This window comes from Corticium candelabrum, chromosome 18 (assembly GCF_963422355.1).
Source record: "Corticium candelabrum chromosome 18, ooCorCand1.1, whole genome shotgun sequence".
Lineage (NCBI taxonomy): Eukaryota > Metazoa > Porifera > Homoscleromorpha > Homosclerophorida > Plakinidae > Corticium > Corticium candelabrum.
This window is the reverse complement of record NC_085102.1, coordinates 6,265,294-6,275,293: the sequence shown is the minus strand read 5'-3', so window position 1 is coordinate 6,275,293 and position 10,000 is coordinate 6,265,294. Positions and strand designations below refer to the sequence as shown.

Genomic DNA, 10,000 nt, shown 5'->3' with positions numbered 1-10,000 from the left:
GTTACAAATTTACCTCAAACTAACTGTGATTGCGTGACCACTTTAGAATTAATGTAGCCACATAACTAATTAGTTGCTAATCAGTAGTTTGCATAACTAATTGTCATTAATTAATTAATTTTGTAATTAATTAATTATCGATTGCCACTTCATTGATCTGTAATCACTGGAATGCAGGGAATGGCGCTTGTTAATCTGCTTATTATCAACCTTGGATTCTCATTTCCTGCTTTTCTCTATGATGGTAATCATTGAATTCAGTCTTTGACTTCCATACTTTAGCCATTCGTTTTGACCTTCTAGGACAAACAAATTCAACAGTCAAAAACAACAGTGAAAAGAAATGTCAGACGACTGTGGAATGGGGACAGTCATCAACCACGGTATGAAAAATTTCAAATGATTTGTTGACTGACGTATGCATTTACTATATAGTAAATATATAGTATATTTACTATATATTTATTTACTATATAGTATATAAGACAAACACATCCAAAGGATTTTGAAAATGGTGTACGTACGGTGAATAAAGTGTCTAATGTGGTATATACAAACGGTATGGGCGAATGAGCTGCAGTTGTAGCATTTGATTTTGTATATTTATGAGGATGACAAGGTGAAAGCTACAAATGCAGGCAGGAAGATGAGCAGCTGAGAAATAGACATGCAGACAGATACATTAATTAATTAACGGATGAACAGACAGACAGACAGACGGACGGACTAACAAACGGACTGAAAAACAGACAGACAGATGAACTAACATGTGGACAGACAGACAGACAGACAGACAGAGAGATTTTCTTTATTTGTCTGTCTGCCTGTAGATACCATTTCTTCATTTGTCTGTCTGTCTGTCTGTCTGTCTGTCTGTCTGTCTGTCTATCTGTCTGTCTGTCTGTCTGTCTGTCTGTCTGTCCGTCTGTCTGTCTGTAGGCCAATTAAGTCCATTAGTTAATGACTTTGTTGTTTGCAAGCACTGATTTGTTTTTAAAAAATCCTAGCATATGTACAAGTAGAATCTGTATGAAAATAAATTGTCTGTCTGTCTGTCTGTCCGTCCGTCTGTCTGTCTGTCTGTCTGTCCATCTGTCTGTCCACATGTTCATTCATCTGTCTATCTGTCCGTCTGTCTGTCCACATGTTAGTCCATCTGTCTGTCTGTCCGTCTGTCTGTCCACATGTTAGTCCATCTGTCTGTCTGTCTGTTTCAACTTTTTAGAGGTGAGCAGGCACATGCACAGACATACAGACGGAGAATCATGCAGACAAACATGAGCGCGCGCGCACACACACACACACACACACACACACACACACACACACACACACACACACACAATCTTGTATAAACAATCTTGTATAAACAATCATGTCGTTCTCTTTAGTTTGAAATCACCGACTTCACGCCATACAGATACAACTGCTCATGCCAGCAACAACCAGGAGAAATCGTGAGCCATAACTCATACTGTAAACATCGACTCAACACCACAAGCTAACCTAACTGTCTCTATACTAACTACAGTATTCTCGTAATGGATATCTGGCTGATGTGAGGTGCTATGTGGCCGAAGCAACACTCGACTCTGCAACCCTTTCATATCGACTCACTCCAAAACATTCGGGGTGAAACCAACCTCCAGCTGACTGTTTCAAACACATTGGAGTTTAATTAATATTAGACTCTGTGTGTGTGTGTGCGTGTGTGCGTGTGTGTGTGTGTGTGTGTGTGTGTGTGTGTGTGTGTGTGTGTGTGTGTGTGTGTGTGTGTGTGTGTGTGTGAAATAGACGTTTGGCTATTTCAATAATTTGCATTCAATTAATTAATTTTTGTATTATAATTTTATAGTTTAGAGTCCACTTAGGTGGGTATCTAAAACATGTTACAACACTGTCTAAATTTTATTAATTAAAATTTTTAAAACTAATAATAAATATTAAAACATAATTGCCCTCGGAGTGCCGCCCTCGGAGACCCAGAAACTGTTTAAAAATTAAAATAACGCAAGCAGGACAACATAAGTAGTAGAAGGGGGAAAAAAGGCTTCATGAGGCTGTGGTCATCCACAGGGATGGGTTGGTGTAAGGCATACACCTTAGGCTCTCATCATCAGCACCTCATCACTGATGGTCAGTGCTATCTATTTGTATTACCGATCTCAATGAAATCGAGAATTGTGGGTGTTTATTTTAGAAATCAAAAAGGCATTAAAATATTATAAACAAATTGTTCAACTATAATATTATTGATCACTAGGATCCATGGCCCGTCCTTCGTACGGGCAAGATACTGTAGTGTAAAGATAGGTCTGTGGACACGTCACGTGCATCTTTGTTGCGAGGTCCCGGATATTCTGAATGAATTCGAATCTTGTTCTTCGCGCTTGTTTCGATAGAAATCGACACACTTCCCGTGTAGCGCTTGCTACAGAAAACGTGTAGGTTGGATTCGGTGCAAATGCGATCAGAATTTGGAGAGAAACGCAAGCGATAGAAGAGTAAGTTTCGTCGGCAAGAGATATTCGATCGCTCGAAGCTTTGCGAAGGACGGCGATGCATAGGGTCTACACGGGACCGGTGCGGGCGTGTGTTTGAATGAACCGGAATGTGTAGCGTTTGCGTCGTCGAGAAATTTTAGGCGGGGTCGACCCCTTGAGAGGGGCCCCGGTGCATAACTTTTTTCATTCTTTTACGCAAACCTTCCCCTGTGCGTGTCGAGTGTGCGTGCCGATTTCGGTTGCGAACGGACAAAAGACGTGACCACCAAACGCGAACATGCACACACACAGACAGACAGACAGACAGACAATTTGAGCTTTATATATTAGATATTAGATGATGATCATGATCGTCATCAAGTTCTCACACGCTACCAGCTAATCACATGACTTTATTTACTTTACTGTTACACCTACCGTTCACTACAAACTTGCCTTTAAAAATAAAGTCTGTTTTAAAATCTACAGTAGCAACCCAGCAAGCCATCGAAAACAAGACAGCAATCCAGATCACGATATTTATCAGCCACCGTCCCGGATGTACATGTCCCGGATATAATAATGGACATTGAGTTGCTAGATCAGCAGCTCAGTGAACTGGAATTGCTGCGTGCTATGTTTCCAGGAGTCGACGAGCTTACACTAGACGACAGTGAAACTGTGAGAAAGATTGAAGACTACGTTTTTAAGCGTTCAGAATCGCTGCAAGCAATTTCTCTCATCACTTTCACGGTCAACTTGCAGATTCCCGCCATGAACGACAAGACAACTGTTGAGCTAACGTCGACCTTTCCGCGCGACTACCCGCACGCAAAACCACATCTACACATCAGATGTCGAGAGAGAAGTCGAACAGATGAAGACAAGATGAACTCTGCTCTAAAACAATTTCTCTCATCTCTACCAGATGGCGAGATTTGCATTCTACCTGTTATACAATGGCTTAAAGAAAATGGAGGATCATATCTAAATGAGATTCGTCAAGAGACTGTGTGTAGAAGTGGAAGGAAGAGGGTCGAGAGTCGACCACGTCAACTCAGTCAACTAATTCGTATTTGGTTTTATATGCATCATATCTATAGTAAACAGAAGAGAAAGGATATTGTGTCGTGGGCTGATGAGTTGAGATTGACTGGGTTTTCCCTGCCTGGTAAACCGGGCGTCGTTTGTGTTGAGGGAGACGTTCAGTCGGTCGAGGAATATTCCCAGAGAATAAAGGCAATGAACTGGAAACGAATTACAATTAGACATCACGAGGTGATTGACGCTGTAGATGGTGATCTGGAGATATTGAAAAAGTTTGGTCCATTTGAGGAATTGAACTTTGACGCGCACGCCAGTGGAAAGAGTAGAGATTACCACATGGATTTAGGGCAATTCTGTCAGTACCTAGAGGCTCACAAAGCAAAGGAAATGTTCACTATTTTGTTTGGAGTTGACGGAAAAGCAGCAAACAGTTAATAACAGTTAGAATCACGGATGAGAAATACGTGTCCATTACCTGTATGCATGTATGCAAGTTATAACATGCGAATGCTCCTTGTACATGTTGTGATATGCCAAGCCAATACAATGAAATCGTGTTCATGGACTTCATGTTTCACGACAAACGTGAGAAACTTCCATACCTAATGCTCTTAGAGACAAGACTGGAGCTATTTACAACCACTAAGAAGGCCAACAGCTATTGAATGCGAGTGTCTGTGTAATGAGTCGTTACCCCAACTCATAACCAGAAATCAAACCAATAAATTAGCTATACAGGCACACAACTTCCTATCCCACCTCATACATCACATGCTGTAGCTTGTACACACACACACAACACGCAAACATCACATTACCAACTCCTGCTCAAACCACTCAACATCTGCTGTATGTAAACCTAAACTTGCAACACATTCAAACTCTAACGGCAACATAATACTGGTATGGTATGGTACATCAATTAACCAGCAAGCTGACAGACAAAGTAACACACGTAGCGTGAGTTATAAGCACAGAGTCTATTGAACATCGAAATACACAGCCTAACATCAAACCAACAAGACATCAACAAAAAAACGAAGTCCAAGAAATGTAGGGTTCTGCGGCTACCACACAAATCGACCATCTAAATAAACATTACATTCCTGTCGTGTCCAACACCTCACTACTAAGTACATCAAGCTCAAGAAAGATATAATACACTCGTGTACTAGGACAAACATCTGGGACAGCTACTTGCAGCAGCCACCTGAACCCTTGCTCTGTTCTTGCTGCAAATCCACTCCACCGGGTGCGCGGTTTGGCCTGCCAGGCTGGGCCGGATCACTCTTCGGCAATTTCTTGGCTAAAACACAAACATTCAAGATAAACAAACAACAAAGGGCATACCCTTAGTCTCACACTGTTTCCCTGTTTTCTACAGAAACAGCATGACGACATGGATGGCCGTTGACTTACCAATCTCCAGGAAAATCTCGTTGACATTCATTGCTGTTTTAGCAGACGTTTCCATAAACAATAATCCATTGTCTTCAGCATAAGCTTGCGCTTCCTAGAAAACGGACAGACCAACTATCATAACCAAACGAAAAATCGTTCCAAAACCATCGGATGTTACACCAGTCCACAGTTCGACTAACACGCCACTAATCTAGAGGCAACGAGTGCAAGCAGGTTGATACAAAATTCATTCGTCTACGTGTCTTTGTTTGTTGCATATGCAACAGAAAGTTGGAATGCTGTGATACGAATGCATGTGACAGAATGATTGACAGTCGACGAGCACATAACTTCAGCATACAATCATACATCTTGACTTCACTCTTCACAATCAAGCATCTTGTGCAGTCTAAGAGATACGTTTCCAACATAAACTGAACCACCAAATCGTTGGAATTCGCATCAATACAGACCCACAAGCCAACTAAACTCACGATATCTACACTTCCTTGTTTGCAGTCACCATACCTAACATATCTCTACATTTGAGTCATCAATATGGGATGCACATAACTGATGTCATCACTCAAGTGTCCCTATGACACACAGCTTGAGTATGAGGCCTTTGGCAGCTGCAATTGACCAAATCAAGGATGCAAATTCACTATTCAAAGATGCTGCCACCAAGGACTGTAATATGTTTACTACATGGGTAGATGGTTGTGAGTGTACAAATAGCTGCATAATTCTGTTGTCTACGAAAACCAGCTTATAGCCTTTTTGTATTCAAGTGATTCAGTGGTAGATTGAGAATACAAAGTTATGTGTTGTAAACTACAAACGGTTGTCGAAAAGACATAAATGATAAACCAAACAAACAAGCACAGACAGACAGATGAATGGACAGACAGACAAACAAGTACACAGACAGACAAACAGACAAATGGACAGACAGACAGGTGAATGGACAGACAGACAGATAAGTACACAGACAGACAGACAAGTACACAGACAGACAAACAGACAAATGGACAGACAGACAGATGAATGGACAGACAGACAGACAAGTACACAGACAGACAAACAGACAAATGGACAGACAGACAGACAAACAGACAGACAAATGGACAAACAGACAGGCAGATGAATGGGCTGACAGAGACAGACAAACAAATGGACAAACAGACAGACAAATGGACAAACAGACAGACAAAGAGACAGACTGACAGACACACAGATGGAGAGACAAACAAACAAACAGACAGACAGACAAACAGACAGATGGAGAGACAAACAAATAGACAGACAAACAGACAGACAAATAGACAAACAAACAGACGGACAAACACACAGACAGATGAATGGACAGACAGACAGACAGACAGACAGACAACCAAATAGACAAACAAACAAACAGACAGACAAACAAACAGACTGACACAAACACGAACAAACACACGTACAGACACAAATCAGCAGAGAGACAAACAAAGAGACAACACAAACATAAACCCAGAACAACTAACATACAGACAACCACACAAAACAAAAAACAAAACAAACTTGAAAAACCTCAACACATTTCACATACCGTCCACCCACCACTTCAACAAGACAATCAACCATCCAACTCACCTCAAACTCTACCATCCGCTTGTTGCTGAGATCGGCCTTGTTGCCAGCAAGTGCTATAACAATATTAGGACTAGCTTGACGCTGCAGTTCCTTCACCCAGTTCTTAGCACGACTGAACGTATCCTAAACCATGCACCACAACACTTTACACTCTTGCTGTTTAACAATGTTGTGTGACTATACAAACGATTTTCGTCAGACAAATGCCTCGATTTGTCATCAAGAGAGTAAGACTCGTCATCGTCGTCATCATTAGATGTTGTTAATATCAATGATGTATCACATATTGTCTCACCTGATTTGTGACGTCATAAACAACGATAGCTGCTTGTGCTCCCCTGTAGTACATCGGTGCCAGACTATGATACCGTTCACACAGTCAAGGTAATACACGTAAACAACAAAATCGTGGAGAAATAAAAATGCGTCTCAGAGTCAGAAAAATCACTCTCAGTTGATATCAAGGGATTTGTATTCGTCACTGATTCGTTGGAAAGTTAAACGGCACACAATGGACATACAATGTACATACAATATACATACAATAGACATACAAAGGGCATACAATATACATACAATGGACATACAATATACATACAAAGGACACAATATACATACAATGGACATACACTAGACATACAATATACATACAAAGGACATACAACATACATACAATGGACATACAATATACATACAATATACATACATACATACAATATACATACATACAATATACATACAATGGACATACAATATACATACAATGGACATACTCTACACATAGAACCATGTTATATCAACACTCTGTTTTTAGAGGATATTTTCTTGGCCTGCTGTGTCCCAGATCTCAAACTTCACTGTCGTGTCCTCTAAGCAGACTGTCTGCGTGAGAAAAGCCGCTAAGAAAAAATTGATATTAATTAAAGTAAATAATCAACTGCAAGCAACAGACAAAAACATTCAAGTTTCCACTCAGTACATTAAATATGGACGAGTTAAATCAATGATAAACAATTCATCACATTATGGGTAAGCGGGAAATATAATGAAATTCACTGAGAACATTTAAAAAGTAGTCGGTTGTGAAATAAAATTCACACTAATTACATAAAGTGTGTGTGTGTGTGTGTGTGTGCATGTGTTGTGTGTGTGTGTGTGTGTGTGTGTGTGTGTGTGCATGTGTTGTGTGTGTGTGTGTGTGTGTGTGTGTGTGTGTGTGTGTGTGTGTGTGTTCGGATGTAGCATGACAGACTCCTGAGCATGTCGGCTCTGGAGAATTTGACCCTCTTCAGCTCACCATCTAGCTTCTGTGATATCTTCAAACGTCATCATCACAATAATCATCTCAGATCAACAAGAGTGCCACACCCAACAAGCCTACGACAACATGTTTCTTTGCAAAGAACAACCGTCATGCTACTCCGACATTGTAAAGTGCTTCAATCGCTTGCAACGTTGAAGTACTCATATGTGAACTTATGTCTATTTCCGGTTATTCCTCATGGAGACAAAGGCCAAGTGCACGAAGTCAAGCAGTGAAAACGGCGGCACAGTATGGACGAAAGAAGTTGGTCTCCAGGGTGGAAAGAAGTAGTCTATGGTGTGTGCAGGCATCTCTACTGCCGAGTTAGCAAGCAGCAGCAGTTTGACATCTCTTGCTGTGAGGAAAATTGAACGACTCAAACACTACTTGTTAATATCAATATACTTAAATACGTCAAATAAATTTCAATAATTTATTAATATCAATTTCAGTTTCATTCAAAAATTTAAGTGATTGATATCAACAACACTACCCTAGCCTTTACCTCCAATCGTCGACTCTTGATACTCATGAAACTGACCCTTCACAAACCTCAGCACGAGACTCGACTTGCCCACCGCCGACTCACCTACACCACAACATCCCCACTCAACATGCGCGTCGAACGCATGACGAACAAGCCGCCAATACCCAATAGAACGAGTTTGAACTGACAGATCTTGTTCTGTGATGGACCGTTTGGTCTCTGCGCTCCTGCCCGCGCCGCCATGGCGTCGCCAACCGCTCGAACGTACAAAATATGAAGGAAAAACGACTCGTCGGGTCTTCTCGAGCAGCTGAGAGAAAAGAATAACGCTTGACTTGTTTCTATGACGTTTTGGTTGCGCTGGGAGATGCGTGCGTCACATCGTGTGACGACATGATGTGAGGCCCCGCACTTTGTGAGCGAATTTGAGGTCTAGGGATAAGCGTGGAACGACTTACCTGGTTCGGTTGTAATTATTAGCCCTTTTGCGTTTGGCTCGACTTGTTGGATTGAGGTTTGGTGTCTTCGGTTGGCGTGAAGTGAGAGAAAAGTGAAGGTCGGCTCTCCGCGTGACCTAACCGACGCCCGAGTACCAAATAATCCCGGATGTCTGACGTCGTTTAGAACACGAGGTTGTAACGCGCGTTAGAGGAGATATGACTCGCGTGAGCAAGCGTTTGAAGCGCGCGATCGAAGGCGGAGTTGGGAGTGGAGGTGTGGTGTGTGCGTTGTGCGTGGGTATGTATGCGTGGGTGTGTGCTACACGTGGTATGCACATATAACGTAAATATCAAATAGCCACGCCCACAAAGGGTGTGGCCAGACAGCACAGTATGTGTCCATAGGCTCTTGCATTCAGACCAGGCATCATATTTTGTAATACTAACATATAAATAATTCCAATAGCTTAAGATGTTAATACACATCGTCATGTCGTCATCTGTAAACAGAAATTCAGGATAATGAAAAATGTAGCAAGTCGCATGCTTCTCGAGTAATGAACAGTCTTAGTAGAATTAGAATCTGCATTTTCATCTCACACAGTTCCACACGCTCAACACAACTAGACAACCAAGAAGACTCAATCCTGCAGAGTTGTCCTTTGCTCCTGACAATTTGTAATCATATCCATCAGTCACTGCAGTCGTTGATGTCGTAGTACTGTCTGATACTCGAAATGACGTCACAAGCCTAACACCATCAGATGAGACACTCAACCCAGCCACAGAGGCAGATGCAGTACTAGACACAGATGCAGTACCAGACATTGTCGTTCCCACAAGTACATCAGGACCTACAATCAGTCTAGATAAATACACTGATGACGTCACTAACAATAACCTTAAGAGCTCACCGGAAGTGGGATATTGATCAACACGCACAATCAAGGCTACAGACCTCATGATAGTCACCAGTTTATTTACAAAATGAGCAGTCGTTAGAGTCCAACTGTCTGACGAGTTAGTCGCCACAATCAAGTGTACGTGCAAGTCGTGATCTTGATGGTCCATCAAAAACATCTGCAAAGCAAGACACGTAAATCTCTTGCAGCAGACAGCTAAACAGCCATTTGGAAATGATTATTGGACTAATGCCTAGTACAAACAATCAGCAAACCGCATCTGTAGGTCCTAAATATTCATG

General features: G+C 41.5%; 3 protein-coding genes across 3 annotated transcripts in view; 1 reads left to right on the top strand and 2 right to left on the bottom strand.

Annotated features, from left to right (window-relative positions):
* Positions 1-4,090, top strand: part of LOC134193777 (uncharacterized) — an 8,557-nt gene extending 4,467 nt beyond the window's left edge. Inside the window, exons 14-19 of the mRNA XM_062662611.1 lie at positions 178-244; positions 304-383; positions 1,392-1,457; positions 1,532-1,632; positions 2,121-2,136; positions 2,976-4,090. Coding sequence (XP_062518595.1) covers positions 178-244; positions 304-383; positions 1,392-1,457; positions 1,532-1,632; positions 2,121-2,136; positions 2,976-3,965 — 1,320 coding nt within the window. The 3' untranslated portion in view covers positions 3,966-4,090. The remainder of the gene's footprint in view (positions 1-177; positions 245-303; positions 384-1,391; positions 1,458-1,531; positions 1,633-2,120; positions 2,137-2,975) is intronic.
* A 401-nt stretch (positions 4,091-4,491) lies between these two features.
* Positions 4,492-8,975, bottom strand: LOC134193632 (ras-related protein Rab-5C-like). The gene is made up of 8 exons (XM_062662471.1): positions 8,815-8,975; positions 8,521-8,666; positions 8,375-8,458; positions 7,388-7,465; positions 6,862-6,935; positions 6,567-6,689; positions 4,950-5,043; positions 4,492-4,836 (listed from the first exon to the last, which is right to left on the bottom strand). Exons 2-8 carry the CDS (start codon positions 8,597-8,599, stop codon positions 4,724-4,726), a joined length of 645 nt encoding a protein of 214 aa, XP_062518455.1. The 5' UTR covers positions 8,600-8,666; positions 8,815-8,975; the 3' UTR covers positions 4,492-4,723.
* Positions 8,976-9,205: 230 nt separating this feature from the next.
* LOC134193631 (uncharacterized) overlaps positions 9,206-10,000 on the bottom strand; it is a 1,792-nt gene continuing 997 nt past the window's right edge. The window contains exons 3-4 of the mRNA XM_062662470.1: positions 9,711-9,876; positions 9,206-9,650 (exon numbers count right to left, since the gene is read on the bottom strand). Coding sequence (XP_062518454.1) covers positions 9,388-9,650; positions 9,711-9,876 — 429 coding nt within the window. The 3' untranslated portion in view covers positions 9,206-9,387. The remainder of the gene's footprint in view (positions 9,651-9,710; positions 9,877-10,000) is intronic.

Excerpts from the sequence above, each read along its gene's own strand:
- LOC134193632 (XM_062662471.1), bottom strand. The coding sequence starts at position 8,599 with ATGGCGGCGCGGGCAGGAGCGCAGAGACCAAACGGTCCATCACAGAAC. Across the intron at positions 6,936-7,387 it reads GGACACAGCAGGCCAAGAAA|GGTATCATAGTCTGGCACCG; the intron begins ATATCCTCTAAA and ends GACTGTGTGAAC. Across the intron at positions 5,044-6,566 it reads AGCGGATGGTAGAGTTTGAG|GAAGCGCAAGCTTATGCTGA; the intron begins GTGAGTTGGATG and ends TCCGTTTTCTAG.